The sequence below is a fragment of the Carcharodon carcharias genome, chromosome 1 (genome assembly GCF_017639515.1).
Source record: "Carcharodon carcharias isolate sCarCar2 chromosome 1, sCarCar2.pri, whole genome shotgun sequence".
NCBI classification, from domain to species: Eukaryota; Metazoa; Chordata; class Chondrichthyes; order Lamniformes; family Lamnidae; genus Carcharodon; species Carcharodon carcharias.
In genome coordinates this window covers 168,448,348-168,464,349 of record NC_054467.1, presented here as the reverse complement: position 1 = coordinate 168,464,349, position 16,002 = coordinate 168,448,348, and the positions used below count along the sequence as shown (strand labels likewise).

At 44.3% G+C, this 16,002-nt stretch overlaps 1 protein-coding gene across 1 annotated transcript in view; it reads right to left on the bottom strand.

Moving 5' to 3' along the window:
* adamts6 (ADAM metallopeptidase with thrombospondin type 1 motif, 6) overlaps positions 1 to 16,002 on the bottom strand; it is a 347,102-nt gene that overhangs the window by 306,223 nt on the left and 24,877 nt on the right. Inside the window, exons 5-7 of the mRNA XM_041191657.1 lie at positions 14,708 to 14,925; positions 4,148 to 4,231; positions 3,610 to 3,755 (exon numbers count right to left, since the gene is read on the bottom strand). Of these exons, the coding sequence (XP_041047591.1) occupies positions 3,610 to 3,755; positions 4,148 to 4,231; positions 14,708 to 14,925 (448 nt within the window). The remainder of the gene's footprint in view (positions 1 to 3,609; positions 3,756 to 4,147; positions 4,232 to 14,707; positions 14,926 to 16,002) is intronic.

Below are 16,002 nucleotides of genomic sequence, written 5' to 3'. Positions count from 1 at the left end.
AGCAATGGTCCCACGTGATATAGTGAAGAGCTAGCTGTGAGGTCAGTTCAACTTGCTTAGAAAAAAGCAACCATTCACCATAGGGAGATGGAAAAATAGTGGACAACTCACTAACAATTTTCTTTAAATATGTAAAGCACTGCACATTTTCTGTCAACATATGAGATAGATTATATTAATAATTCACTAATTACAGGTGCAGGTGATAAAAAGAGATGATCAAAATTACAAGTATACTATTTATATTTTTCCTCAATATTTATATTCATTCATGTGTGCATGGCCTGAAGGAAGTTTCTTGGCACATTGTTTGCTGATGCTTCATCCAGAGCCATTCCCTTGGCAGATTTTTTTTTCAGTGGTGGTTTACCATTGCCTTCCACTCTGAGGGGCAGGCCAAGGAAGCAGGTCCCACGTCTACCTCAGCCAGAACAGGAATTGAACCCACACTGTTGGCATTATTGAGAACCACATGCAAGCCATCTAAGCTAATTGGCCTCCTTTAACATTTACATCCCAAAACAAAATTTTAAAACATTTGAGACAATGGCTTTTTTTTCATATATTGACCTTTTTTTAGCTTGTATCTGTGTGTAATTAAAGGTTACTGCAGTTTAAAAAAATTATTTTAAAAATTTCTGTTTTCATTCTGCCCCTGAACGATCCACAATCACATTCTTCGAAGCCCTTATCTCAGTACAAGTAAAGAACAGAGAATGTAAAAAATGTAAACAGCACATACCTTCAACAAAGAATAAGCATCACTACTTTTAAAGACAGCTTTTCTCTTACTCTGCTATTGTAAGTCAAACATAAATAGTGTCAGATGGGAACGCATTTCTAAGTCTAGTGCTTTTGGCTGTGATTATAAATGTTTTTTCTTTCATGACATTTTCTAGTGTGTATGAAGAAAGACATACATCTGACTGGTTGACCTTATTAGATAACAAACTGCAAATGTGTTAGCACATACCAGTATGTTCTGCTCATACTGCCTTGTGGCTAAAAACAGATTTCCCTACTGGTGACATCTGGAAAAGGGGCCCAGTAACTGTCAGTGCCTCCAAGCATATTCGCCAGCAGTGGTACTGCAACATTTAACCTGCTAAGAACGGTACAAAGAGACTGGCTTCCCCTCCTTCCCAAGGCTGAAGGCAGAGGATCTGGTGACAGTAACAAATGGGTCCGGCTTTAACTCACTCAAAACCTATTCACTTACACAGAGATAAAATCAGGCCCTTGTCCCAATACTCAATTTTCTCCTTTAGTTATTCTATCATTGAAAGGGAGAAGACCAGTCAGATTTTGGCCTTATCCTAGTAAAGGCTGCTGGAACAAGCTTCCTGGCAATTTCTTATTTGCAAGTAAGGAAAGGCAGTATTTCATGTTTTGTGCATATTTACACACAAGATGGTCCAAAAATGGAAATTAACCTTGTGCTGCTGACTGGATAAAAAATCTAAGTATATTAGTACTGTGAAGCATTAACTGAGGCTGGCTACTCAAATCTGAGCATATCTGACATGGAAATCCACTGCCAGATTGGACTGGATCACTGCAAGTTCTATTGAGCCTCGCTCTTCTCTTCCAAACCTGCTCATTACCCTAGGATCATACTGAAGGCTCTTTTCCTCCATTGCCAACCACCCCCTTCAACTAACGTCCCAGACAACTATTAGCAATTTGTGAGTTCTTCATTCAACGTGATAGTGACCATCCTTCAAGCTGTCTCTCCTGACTTCTTCTTCCCCCTCGCCAAACATGTCAAAAATGTTCTGTTCCTATTCTATCCAAAAGACCTGAAGCCAACTGAAGTGCTCCTAAAACCACATGATCAGCTAACTCAGCAGAGACTGGAGGTCAACTTGTTATTTTCCTGACCTATATATCTCAGCTACACACTGGCTAAACTGACAAAGCCATAAAGGAAGCTGCTAATGTAATCTGAAAGGTAATTACAGATTACAAATCGCTGAAATGAAAAACACAGAGCACCATAGCATGATGGGTTATGCTCATGGTCCTGCATAGCACTGCCTTCCTGATCATAGACACTTCTCTGCTTTCTCCCTCAGAATGATCGGGGAAGAATTAACTCATGCATCCTTTGAAGGCTATTTTGGAACCGCATCAATGGAGGTTGCCAACCTCGCCCCCTCACCTGCAGTTGGGGGTAGGGCTCAGAGAGACTGATGAAACAAGGTCAACAAAAAACATTACTTGTAAATGTAGTGATCTTTTTTCACCCTTACTTAAAACCTCATTTAACAAAAAGACTTTGGAAGAAAATTAACAGCCTGTTTTAATCCACTATCCAAAGTTTAACAGTATTCCCATGTATCATTGTATCATTCCCATCTATGCCTGACATGTATTCAGAACGTGACTGTAACTATCCTGGCAAATGTTCGAGTAAAACACTCTTTTACACATAATTTAAGTTTGAGAAGCAGCACTGGTTTTGCTAAATATGGTGTTTGCACAATTCATACATTTTACTCTATTTCAGTCACAACTGATATAAAAAGAAAAACATTCAGAAATACATCACATACTTAAAAATGTACTTTTACTTCTTATTCGCTGTCTCTGGCACAGAATTGCTCAAGTTTCTTCCAAACAGGCAAGCATCCCATTTGTCTTACACATAGCTGTAAAGTTCAGAAATCACGTCTTGGAAGTACATTTGGCTTTTGTATTTTAATATTGCATAATGTGATTTCTATGTTTCTGTGTATCTGACTGATAAATGCAATCAGATCTTTAAGAGCAACTGAAATGTTAGTGAGTTTTATTTCACAAGCAGCTGGCTAACTACATTCATTTGTTCTCAGTTTATTGCATCACCTCAACAATGACAATTCAGGATATGAACACTGGACATGCATTAGTCATACTATAAATTTCTCCTTTCTTCCCCTAACATAGCTATTAATTCCTGCTGGCATCAGTTTTTTTGCTCACATATTATCATGCAAGCCTAACTGACACTAAATTGCATAGATCTTTAACACGTAGGGCGGGATTTTCCGCAACCTCCCGCCGCCAGGATCTTCCGGTCCTACCGCAGGTCAATGGGCTTCTGACTGGGGCGCCGCCTAGCCCGTGGCGGGGCCCACCCGCGACAGGGCCGGAAAATCCCGGCCATAGTCTACTTGGACAGTCACAGATTGGAAAAGAATTCTTGGAAGTTCGAAATTAGGGAGGCTCAGAAATAGTGTTAGAAGGCTGGTGCTCAGAGCAAATGCTGTTCCAGTCTCCATACATCTTCCATCCTGACTCCCACAGATTAGTCAGTCGCCGTTCAGAGTCTGCACCTCTCCCAGCTGGTTGTGGAAAAATCAGAGTGGGTGAGTGGCAGTCCCTACCTCCTGAGAGCAGGACCCATGGGGTATTGGCAACTCCCCAACAACGACCCTCACAGAAGAATCTAGCTTAAGTGGACAAAAGAGGGGGAGAACTTACATGAAGGAAATTTAAGATAGAAAAAACAGTTTAAAAGTTTGAAGTCCACATTCTGACATGAATGTAGGTAAATTACTAGTCACTGTGTCTTAGACATTTACTTTGTGATTAGAACTTGCAAACATGCAAATATCCACATCTTACCTAGTAATTAAAACAGCATTATCATGATGAGCAATCCCATTTTCTGGAATGGTGTTTCCATCATTTTGGTGAGAAAGAATGGATTTCTGCCATTTACAGAAGCTGTCCAAGGACTTGTCTGCATGATGATTTATCTCCAAGTTTGGCTACAATGCAACAAGTATACCAGAGAAATCCAAACATATTACTGAAGAACCAGTTTTTCTTCAAAGAATAAAAATGATGATAATTAGTAAGGGCAGCTTTCTTTTTAATTCTTTTTGAAAAAGCACCCTTTATTTCATGTAACAATTTTCTATTTTGACATTTTTTGATGTCTTACTTCAGCCCAACAAATCACTAGGTACATCAAGAGATAAGTACTTCTGACAATAACACATTTTTGTTGCAAGCAGTTACAATGTCTTTACATGTATGACCAGAGTATTTCTTCCCCAGCATTTTTCCAGTAACAGAATTACCTTTCTATTTGAGTACAACAATCAAAGTAAAAAGTGATCATGGAAGAAAATAGTCATTTTTGGATTCCTCGGCTTACCTGATCTTCAGTAAGAACAATCAGACGAGTGACTATTATGTTCACAACATTTCCTAGACTGGAATCACGGTAAAGTTTGGCAACCTGACCTCCAGAAAATAAGAAAAGACACAAAGTCAGACAAAAGTAAAATTCCTCTTTTTGTTTCCGCTTTTATTATGACAACTTCATATTGACAGTAATATCATAATTAATTACAGCTTCACTGGTTATTTAATGAAATCATGCTCCCAGTGCAGAGAACATATCAGGAATTTGAACATATGATTTAATGGACGGAAAGCCAGGGGAGTACATGTCTCAATTCCTGATTTATGCTCTCAGCTGAGAGGACATCCTGCCAAGAATATGATGTTATAAAATTATTCCTCATATCTTAGAGCTTGTACCTAAAATCTTTCTGTTTAAAGTAGCCATCACCTTAATTTTGCGTGTTGTTACATATCCTTTTTTATATTTCTATATTTATAGGTGAACACAGGCAAATGTAAATAGATTTTTATTGCAAAAGTCATCGTGTCAGCTTCCACGTCCTTCAGGTAACTATTAATTCATTGATAATTGCTATGACCAAAAAGGTCCAAATACATTCTTTCAAAGCAATATTCTTATTTGTTCTCCATTTACTGCAGTGTGACATGGACCAATAAATGGACTGAAATGTTAGATGTGATTAGTTGTTAGAAACATTGAGAAAATTTTAACCCAGTAGAAACTGGGAGTGGGCAGTGAAATTGAAATTTTCACCCACCAATGAAAATTTTAAATTGCAGGCAGCAAGCACACTCACCCAAAGCCAAAAGAGTCTTTCTTTAAATATGTGAATGGGCTCCAATGACATAATCAGGGCTCAACGGCAAAATATTAATCTGAAGCTAAGTGGCTAATGTCAGGAAGTGGATCTGAGGGCCAGAAGAGGCCGGACAGGCAGTTTTAAAAAAAAATAATTAGATCGCTTTGAGTCCAGGAGGGACAAAAGTGCTCCTTCAGAAATCCTGCCTCAGGCTAAACTTCCCCTCCCCTAACTATGATCCCTGTTAGACAGACTCCAATTAACATTTTACCTTAGTGTCGAGGCCCTTACTCTTTGGTCCCCGGAAGCAGCCTCCTGCTACCTGATTATAATAGTAGGACACCCAAACTCACTGATACCCATTTTGTTGGGAAGTCTCCAACAGCACATCTTTCAGATCTGGCTGTTAAAGTTGGTGAGTGTTCCCACTAATATTCCCCAGTGGCCCGCTCCTCACTTGTCCACATCCCTGTTTGGTGCTTAGAATCAGCACCATCATTTCCCGGCTGTTCAGATAGGGATTGTTTCTTCAAATTGTAATTGTGTAATTTCAGCTGGGTAATCTGAGAGATGCTGAGTGAAGGGAAGATACTTCCCATATGAAGTGAGGGGAAACTCAGTGGAAAATTCAACCACAGCATAATTTAATAGGGTCTTTTCATTATTCATTTATGGAAGTATGCATTGTTGACTAGGCCAGCATTTATTGCCCATCCCCAATTACTCTTGAGAAGGTGGTGACTTCTTGAACCACTGCAGTCCATGTGGTTGTACACCCACAGTGCTGTTAGGAAGGGAGTTTCAGGATTTTGACCCGGCGACAGTGAAGGAACGGTGATATATTTCCAAGTCGGGGAGGTGAGTGACTTAATGGGGAACTTCCAGATGGTGGTGTTCCCACGTTTCTACTGCCCTTGTCCTTCAAGATTATGGAGGTTGTGAGTTTGGAAGGTGCAGTCTAAGGAGACTTGGTGAGTTTCTGCAGTGCATCTTGTAGATGGTACACACTGCTGCCACTGTTCATCGGTGATGGAGAGAGTGTATGTTTGTGGATGGGGTGCCAATCAAGTGGATTGATTTGTCCTGGATAATGTCAAGCTTCTTGTGTGTTTTTGGTGCTGCATTCATCCTGGCAAGTGGAGAGTTTTTCATCGCAGTCCTGATTTGTGCCTTGTAGATGGTGGACTGGCTTTGGGGAGTCAGAAGGTGAGTTACTCACCACAGGATTTCTAGCCTCTGACCTGCTCTTGTAGCCACAGTATTTATATGGCTAGTCCAGTTCAATTTCTGCACAATGGTAACCCCCAGGAGGTTGATAATGGGGGAATTCAGTGATGGGAATGCCATTGAACTTCAAGGGCGATGGTTAGATTCCCTCTTGTTGACATGGTCATTGCTTGGCACTTGAATATTACTTGACACTTACCAGTGTAAGTCTGAATATTGTCCAGGTCCTGTTGCATTTGGACATGGACTGCTTCAGTATCTGAGGAGTCAAGAATGGTGTGAACATTGTGCAATCATCAGTGGATGTCCCCATTTCTGACCTTATGATGGAAGGAAGGTCTTTGATAAAGCAGCTGAAGATAGTTGGGCCTAAGATACTACCCTGAGTAACTCCTACAGTGATGTCCTGGAACTGAGGGAGGAGGTGTCAGGTATGACTCCAACCAGAAAAGAGTTTTCTCCATGATTCCCATTAACTCCAGTTTTGCTAGGGCTCCTTGATGTCACACCCGGTCAAATGCTGCCTTGATGTCAAAGGCAGTCACTCTCACCTCACCTCGGGAGTTCAGCTCTTTTGAGCATGCTTGAACCAAGGCTGTAATGATGTCAGGAGCTGAGAGGCCCTGGTGGAACCCAAACTGGGCATCAGTGAGCAGGTTATGGCTAAGTAAGTGCCACTGAAGGCACTGTTGAGGACCCCTTCCACTACTTTACTGATGATTGAGAGTAGACTGATGGGGCAATAATTGGCCAGGCTGGATTTGTCCTGCTTTTTGTGCTCAGGACATACCTGGGCAGTATTCCATGTTGCCCAGGCTGTAGCTGTACTGGAACAGATTGGTTAGGGGTGCAGCAAGTACTGGAGCACAAGTCTTCAGTACTATTGCTGAAATATTAGCAGGGCCCATAGCCTTTGCAGTATCTAGTGCCTTCACGTGGAGTGAATCAAAATGGCTGAAGACTGGCATCTGTGATGCTGAGGACCTCCAGATGAGGCTGAAATGGATCATCCACTCGGCACTTCTGGCTGACGATTGTTGCAAATGCTTCAGCTTTATCATTTGTACTGATGTGCTGGACTCCTCCATCATTGCAGATGGGGGTATTTGTGGAGCCTCCTCCTCCAGTAAGTTGTTTAATTGTCCACCACCATTCACCACTGGATGTGGCAGGACTGCAGAGCCTAGATCTGATCCGTTGGTGGAACCACTTAGCTCTGATATCGCTTGTTGCTTATGCTGTTTGGCATGCAAGTAGTCCTGTGTTATAGCTTCACCCAGTTAACACCTCACTTTTAGGTATGCGGTCTCAACCTGGTTAATACTGCCTGAAAGTGGGCTAGGAGATTGGAGGGACATTGAATTGGAAGCGTAAGCGGGTGTTGGACAGACCATCATCTTCTTAGCCCTGTGATTCAGTCAAGGGCATGGAAGATTCAAGATGGTCTTCCCACCCAGAAGCTAAAATTGAGGCCCTTACATGGCCATTAAAGGGCCTCTTATCACCGCCGCTGGCGGGGGACCTTCCTTTACATGGGGAGGCCACCCATTAAAAGCTGGCAACCACGCTGCAGGTTCAAGGGTGGGTCTCCTGATTGGGGAACTGGAGCCCACGGAAGGCCCTCACAGTGGCAAGGTCCAACACCACTAAAAGACTCCATTGTCCTCAATAAGTCCACCATCCCCCTCACTGGGGCCTGCTGACTGGCCTGAGAGAGCCTAACAACTTACCTGGGTTCCAAAACCACCTCCATCCTAGGCGCAGTCCGTGTGGTGATTTCCGCTCCTGGTGACGCTGCAGGACTGAAGAGCTGCCGAAGGTGGAATCTCCACCTTTGAATGGACGATGAGACCTCTGACGTCAGGCAGTAAATTGCCTGAAGGGCATGGAATTGCATTGGGACTCCCAAAAGCAGCCATGGTGCGGTTGCCCCCTAGCTTCCCGGCCTGCTTTCCGGGCTACCACTGCCAGCATTAAATGCAGCCCACACTTGTGGACCTCCTAGTTGCTAGTTATAGAACAGTAAACAAGTTGGCTGTCTGTCCATTAATTTAAACAGTGTGTGGTCTGGGAAAGGAATGCTCAAATGACAAAAGAATACTTTAAAAAATCAAAATTAAAAACATAAGAAATACAGGCAACAAAAAGGCCTGAACTGATAAACAATGTAAAAATACAAGATATTCTGCAAATAGAAGGCTAGTGTTGTGACTGTGAGCTTCTGTTACTGAGCCTCCCCCACTGAGGGCACAAATATACTCATTCCCCATTATTATCCACCTATTCACTTCGATGGACAAAAGTCATGGGAAGCATTCGTGCATTTTCCTCATTCTCAATGGGGTGAAGCTCCACCCAGGAATATGGATTTTAAAGTCAATCACAAGAACTGATGACTATTGAGAAACAGCAACAACTAATCAACAAATGCAACATTTGTCACAATCTTTTACAGACGATTTTGAAAATTCCTGACTAAACTTTAAATATACACCATAGGAAAAAAACTAATTATTATAGTGAAAAATAATGTTTGTATGTCGCCAGCAAAATAAATTATTGCCAATGCCAGAAGCAACCACAGGTGCAATAATTGAGAGGTTTATAGGATAATCTGATCCCAGGAAGACCTCATGCTAGTTTGGGTCTATTAGAGTGTCTAATTTTGTAAGTGAGAATGCCCCATCATTACTCTATCCCTGCTTAGATAATACATTCCATGTAGAGACTGGACAAATTAAAAACTAGAAATAAATGAGACTGAAAGCTGACAAATCCCCTGAATCTGATGGCATACATCCTAGCATTCTAAAAGAGGTGGCTTCAGAGATAGTGAACACACTGGTTGTGATCTTCCAAAACTCCTTAGGTTCTAGAATGGTCCCAGCAGATTGGAGAGAAGCAAGTGTTCAGTAAAGGAGGGAGAAAGAAAACAGGGAGCTACAGAACAACTAGCCTGATACCAGTTATCTCTATTTATTAATGCTGGAATCCATAATTAAGGAAGTGGTAACAGAGCACTTAGAAAATCATAATATGATTTGATAGAGTCAGCCGGTTTTAGGAAAGAGAAATCCTATTTGACAAATCTATTAGAGTTTTTTTTGAGGACATCACTAGCCAGGTAGATAAAGGAGAATCAACAGGTCTATATATATATTTTCAAAAGACATTCTGATAAAGTGCCACTCATGTATTTGTTGCACAAGATAAGGGCTCATGGTGCTGGGGGTAATATATCAGCATGGATTGAGGGGTAATTTAAGGACAGGAAAAGGAGAGCAGGAATAAGTAGGTTATCTTCAGTTTGGCAGACTGTTACCAGTTGAATGCCAAAAGGATCAGTATTGGGATCTCAGCTATTTACAATCTATATTAATGAGTTAGATGAGGGGACCGAGTGTAATGTGTCCACTTTTGCTGATGATACAAAGCTAGTTGGGAAATCAAGCTGTGAGGAGAAGACATAGGTCTGAATTATCCCACCTTGGGACCTCGACATTGGGACCAAATTGGGGTCCAGAGTCCACACTTGCCGGTAGAGGACCAACTGCACAATCTTTCAGGAGGCAGGCCCCAAATTGGTCGACTTCAAACTCACTGTCCTATTTAGGACAGCAGGCAGGCTCTCAATGCTGCAGGCCCAATCACAAGTCTGACAGCTCTGGAGCTTTGGCAGCTCCAGCAAGAAAGGTGAGCGCTGCTGAAGCAAATTGGGAACCCCAAGGGCATTTCAACATGGAGGCATCCTCAGAGGTATAGATGCAAATAAAAAAGTATCAGAACTGGAGCCATTAGGCTCCTTGGAAGGGAGGGGAAGCCCCTCCAGTGGAGTTGTTTGGGTGCATATGTGGCCTATCCTGCCCATGGCTCCATCACTGGGGCATTGTGCCTCAAGGTCTGATGGATCCCTGGCCTGCTTCAGGGAGGAAGCCGTCCTTGAGCTGACAGCCTCTGCTTGTGCTGGAGGGCCACACGGTCAGTGGCAAAATGCAGCCCAGGCCAAAGAATCATCACTAACTGAGGCCTTAACTATGTTAATTAAACTCCTAGAAGTGGGAAACCCAACTTCATGGAGCGTTTCTATGTCTGCCCCTGGGAAAGGTTTCAGGCAGCAGGATTGCATCATAGAGCCACTCTAATGATGCTCCCCTGTTTTCTCAGCCCTGCCTTCCTGCCACCAAGGGATCAGGAAAATTCAACCCACAGATTATGCAACACGATGGTGGGGCTGTGTTACAGATCACTAAGGGAGTCCAAGTTCCTATAGCAACATGCACTTCTACAAGCATGTTGTAGTTTGGAGCTATCGATAGTGTTGGCAGAGGCTCTAACTTTCTTTCCATCGCATGGATGACCAAGAATTTCCCCTACTCTTAGTGCCTGCCACTGGTGTGAGTGGGAAGGGTTTGCAGACTGATATTCAACCTGTTTGGTTTTGTTATAAATGCACCTTCCTTGGCCATCAAGTCCTGGACTTGGACTGATAGCTTCTGGCTCAGAGGCAGGGAGGTCAAGGCCACCCTACAAAACGATACAGATAGGTTAACCGAGCAGGTGACAGGTGGAGCATAATGTGGGGAAATGTGAGGTTATTTAATCACTTTGGTAGGAAAAATAGCAAAACAGAGTTAAATGTCATTGTTCAAAGGAATTTGTGTGTCCTTGTATGAGAAACACAGAAAGTTAACAATCAGATACAGCAAGCAACTTGGCAAGGTGTAGGGGGCTGGGCGGGGAGCCAGGGCAAATGTAATCGCTATAACAAGGAGTTGAAGTGCAAGTGCAAAGAAGTCTTGCCGCAATTGTCTGGGGTTGTGGTGACACTACATCTAGAGTACTGTGCACAGTTTTGGTCTCTATATCCAAGGAAGGATATACTTGACTTAGAGCAATGAAGGTCCAGTAAATGGATTCCTGGAGTGAGAGGGCAGTCCTATGATGAAAGATTGAGTAGAATAGGCTTATAGCTGTGGGGCGCAGGGGGTAGAGCTGTGAAAGCTGTGGGGGGAGAGGGTAAAGCTGTGAGAGCTATGGGGGCCTTGGTAGAACTGTGGGGTGGAGGTGGGTAGAACAGTGAGATTTTTGGGGGTGGTGGGGCAATAGAGCTGTGAGGCTGGGTGGACAACAGAGCTGTGAGAGCTGTGGTGGTGTGTAGCACTGTGAGAGCTGTGCTGATGCGTTACAGTTCACTCAGGGAGTTCAGGTTTCTGAGGCAACATACAATTTAAAAGCATTTTGGAGCCTGGAGCTATGGATTGTGATGGTAGAGGCTCCAACTTTCTTTCCATCAAATGGCTGACCAGCAATATCTCCCACTCTTACCACCTGCAGCTGGTGTGTGTTTGAAGGATTTGCAGGTTGATAATCACTGTTTGGCCAAGTTATGAATGCATCTTCCTTGGCCATCAAGTCCTGCGGTGAGACTTGAACCGATTCAAGATGTTCCTAAACTATGGGTCGTGATCTACAGTGGGGTCTTGGGATGAGTAAGTGGGGTCACAAGCTCCCTCTCCTCCAGGGAGCAATGGTGTCTCGTGGGATTTGCCCTGGCTTCGGATCCAAGGCCCGATGACATACACACGTGCAATTTTTGTCCTTGCTGAGGTTCGGTGGGCGTGGCCTGAAGAAATGAGCTCCGAGGCCTAATTGCTGCACCATTAAGAGCCTGCAAAATGGCAGGGGAAAGAAACATCACTGTCTGCTCCCCAATCTCCCTTCCCCTCCCCACAGCTCTCGCAGCTACCTCACAGGCCCCACAGATCTACTCCCGCCGCACAGGTCTCATAGCTACACCCCAACACCACCCCCCCCACAGCTCTCACAGCTCCACCCCCCCATTCCCCACCCCACAGCTCTCACAGCTTCACCCCCCCCCATTCCCCCCCACAGCTCTCATAGCTCCACCCCCCCATTCCACCCCCCTACAGCTCTCACAACTCCACCCCCCCATTCCCCCCCCCACAGCTCTCACAGGTCCACCCCCAGACCACACCTCCCCACGACAAGCCTCACAGCTCCACCCTGCCCCCCACAGCTCTCACAGCTACAACCCCTCTCATAGGCCCTACAGCTCTACTTCCACCCCACAGGTCTCATAGCTACACTCCCACATCCCCTGCACCTCTCAAAGCTCCACCCCCACACCACCCCCCCTACAGCTCTCACAGCTCCACCCCCCCATTCCCCCCCTACAGCTCTCACAGCTCCACCCCCCATTCCCCCTCCCACAACTCTCACAGCTCCACCCCCACACCACCACCCCCCACAGCTCTCACAGCTCCACCCCCACATCACCCCCCCAACAACTCTCACAGCTCCACCCCACACCACACCCCCCCACAGCTCTCACAGCTCCACCCCCACAGCACCACCGCACTGTGCCCACTACCCCACCCCCCAACAGCTCTCACAGCTCTACTCTCCTTCTATAGGCCTCACAGCTCTACCCTCCCTCTACAGGCCTCACAGCTCTACCACCCACCCCCTCAACGACAACCCTCACAGCTCTACTCTCCCTCCACAGCCCTCAAAGCTCTCCCACCCTCTACCCACAACCTTCACAGCTCTACCCTCCCCCGTGGCTCTGACAGCTCTCCCTACTCCCCCCACCACCCTCCACTGCCCTCACAGCCTCCACCCCTGCGCTCTCTCTGGGGTCATGCCAATTTTCCAACGTCAAAATGGAGTCACGGTGGGAAAAATTTTTGGAAGCACCATAGCATCTCAAATTTAGAGAGAACTTGACATGCTAGATGCTGAGAGGTTGTTTCCCTGGCTGTCTAGAATGGGGGGTGGGGGGCATAAGTCTCAAGATAAGGGGATAGCCATTTCAGACTGAGAAGAGGGAAAATGCGTTGTGAATCTTTGGAATTCTCTACTCCAGAGAGTTGTAGATGCTTAAACATTTGAGTATATTCAACATTGAGAAAGATAGAATTTTGAACTCTAAAAGAATCAAGTGCTATGTGGATCAGACAGGAAAATAGGGTTGAAGTTAAGGTTCAGTCATGATCATGTTAAATTGTGGAGTAGGCTCCAGTGGCCGTATGGCCTACTCCTATTCCTATTTCTAGCATTATTATATTCTTTCAAACAGTACAGGAGGGTTCGTTGTGTTTATAAAATGCTTGAGTTTTATTCTCATGGTTGGCAACAAGACAGAATTATTATCTTGCACTCACTTACTACCATCTATTATCTTCATTTTCTCTCTAATAAATACAGCCAGGGAAATGCATCCTTTTGCAAACAGGTAATGCTTGATTATTGGTGTTAATAAAAGAGGTTGATTTTGGCTTTCCCCACCTAGCAGCAACCAGTTGGTGGTCAGTTAACATGCCCAGGGGACTTGCTTACTGATTTCCCCCTGTTTCACGCTGATCCAGATTTTGACCTGTTCACCAGGTCTCAACTGCCATTTTCACTCTGACTTGATGAAAAAACCAATGCAGTTTTCTGGACAGGTAAGGCCAACTGGAAAGTGGGCCTGAGACCATATAAGCCAATTTAAGGCAAGTTATCTCACTTTCCTTGCGAAGCCAAGGCCTGGATTTTAGTGTGACCCTCGGAACCCAGACACTGAGGTGAAAAGCGGGTCCTGAGCCTGCACCTGCCGTCAGCGAGGCCACCTTGGAAATTTCACCACAGGTGGCCTCCTGCGAGCCTGCTGCCCAGCTAAGGATGGTGGGCTAGCTCCTGAAGCTGCCAATCCAATCAGAAGGCCGCAACTCTGAAGCCTCAGTTGTGCCACCAGAAGATGCAGTCACTGCTGCAGCATGCAGGAGACCTCAGGAGCTGGACCAGGAAAGTGAAAAATTAAGCTACTCAAGAGGGTGAGGGTCAGAGAGAAAAACCCTCCAGGCAAGTCACTGGGGACCTAAGGGTTGCCTTGGAGTGGGCAGTCTCTAAGTGTCCGATCCTGCTCCTGAGTAAGTGCCCTGGTAGCGGGGCAACATCGGCGACCCATCCAATGCGGCTCCCCATGATTTTACTGGTCCCCTGTCTCCCAGACTGCCATCCGGAGGCTGGTAAAATCCTGCCCAGGAGCACTCCTCTGGGACTCACAATGAATAATTAGGTCTCCTCTGCTCTAGGTTTCCCAATCACGAAACCCTCCTGAAACTCCCTTCTTATGACTTACCTTCTCGACCACAAATCTCCCATTGATGCTAAGCCAATGGCCTCCTGCCACCCAAGCTTCCATTCCCCTGCCTTCTGGCCAGTTGGAGCTTCCTGCCCATTTCAGGCAGGCTGCATGTGGATGAGGCCCTCACACAGTTGAATGGTGCTCCCAGATGAAATTCCCCTTTAAGTATTCCTGCCTAGCTCATTTTAGAGCATGAAGTCTTAGAATTACGCTGTGCAATAAAAGATACAAATGCTTAATGTGAAATTCTACTCTTCTATTGTAGTGGAGGTTCATTCATATTACATAGGCTAATACCTCCACTAAAATAGCAGAGAGAAGAATTTTAGACAACAAGAAAATAGATTCAACAGATGTTTATCATTTTAAAATACAAAGGGATAAAACTTACAATATTCATTACAGATAAGATATAATGTTCGATATCCTTACGACCATGATATCCCACCATCATTTTGTCTGCCACTACAAGAGTTTCCACAAAGCGTTCAAGGCTTACTGATCTCTTTTGTCGATGGGGATTGGTTGGAGTTTTGTTATTTGGCAATGAGGTTGGAAAGGCCGTGGGATCATTCAACCACCAAGGCTTTCTTCTTCCTGTGAGGTCATCTAGGAATGAAGATAATCAACCATGTTAACTAGGTTAGTCATTTAGCATCTTATAATAGAGCTACTTTTAAATATAGAGTTTCACCTTCACAAATTGAAGCAATCATTAATTTAAGGGCAAGAAAACCCTGCGAGAGCATCTTTGGTCAAATCCATTTGAAAAAAATAACATAGACTGAAAATGTCTTCATGCTCATTTTTTACAAGCAATGAAACCCTCAAGTGGGTCTCCCTTTTAGTGATGCTGCCCAAATGGTACCACAGATTTTAGCCATGCCAACACACCCTGAGCCAGCTTCAACTTCAGCCTGGCTTGAAAGCTGCTCAGCAGCTGGCTGGATGAGCCAGTTCCACACATTTTCTCCTTAGTACATTTGACCTTCTGCATTACAGTGGGCCCCACCTAAACTAGCAAGGGACTGAAACATAAAAAGGAGAAACGGTTCCACAAAGATTGCTCTTCATAGTTCGGAATGGTAAAAAATGTGTAGCATAAAAGCACACTTAATCTTAAAACATCCCAAAGTGCTTTACAACCAATTCATAATTTTTTCAAGTGTATTTGCTTTGCATCTTTGAAATTTATAGTCATTTTTGAAGTGTAGGCAATCTGTACACAGCAAGATTCCAAAAACAACAACATTCAGATGCATGTTTAGTTTGTATTGGTTGAGGGAAGAATGTTGCCCAGGATATCAGGACAAATTCCAACTTTTCATGAAGGAGTGTCATGGAATATTTTACATCCACCTGAACAGGCAGACAGGGCCTCAGCTTAACATCTCATCTTATCCCCTATGGACAACTGATGGCAACATGAGGGGACAGCTCATTTTACAAAGTTCTTAAAAAGTAATTATGTCATAGATTGTACCCACATCCCCTTGTTCAATACCAAAGACAATGTCAAGAAGGAAAAGATTCCACTACCTCAGTGTGCAACTCATTTTATGACCAGCAATGTCACACCATGCTAGTTAATGCTTACTTCTCTGGGAGTTACTAAGATGCGGGCTTAAAATCAGATGCACTGTTGCCCATTGTACACAACCCCTGAAATCAAATTTCATGCCCTTT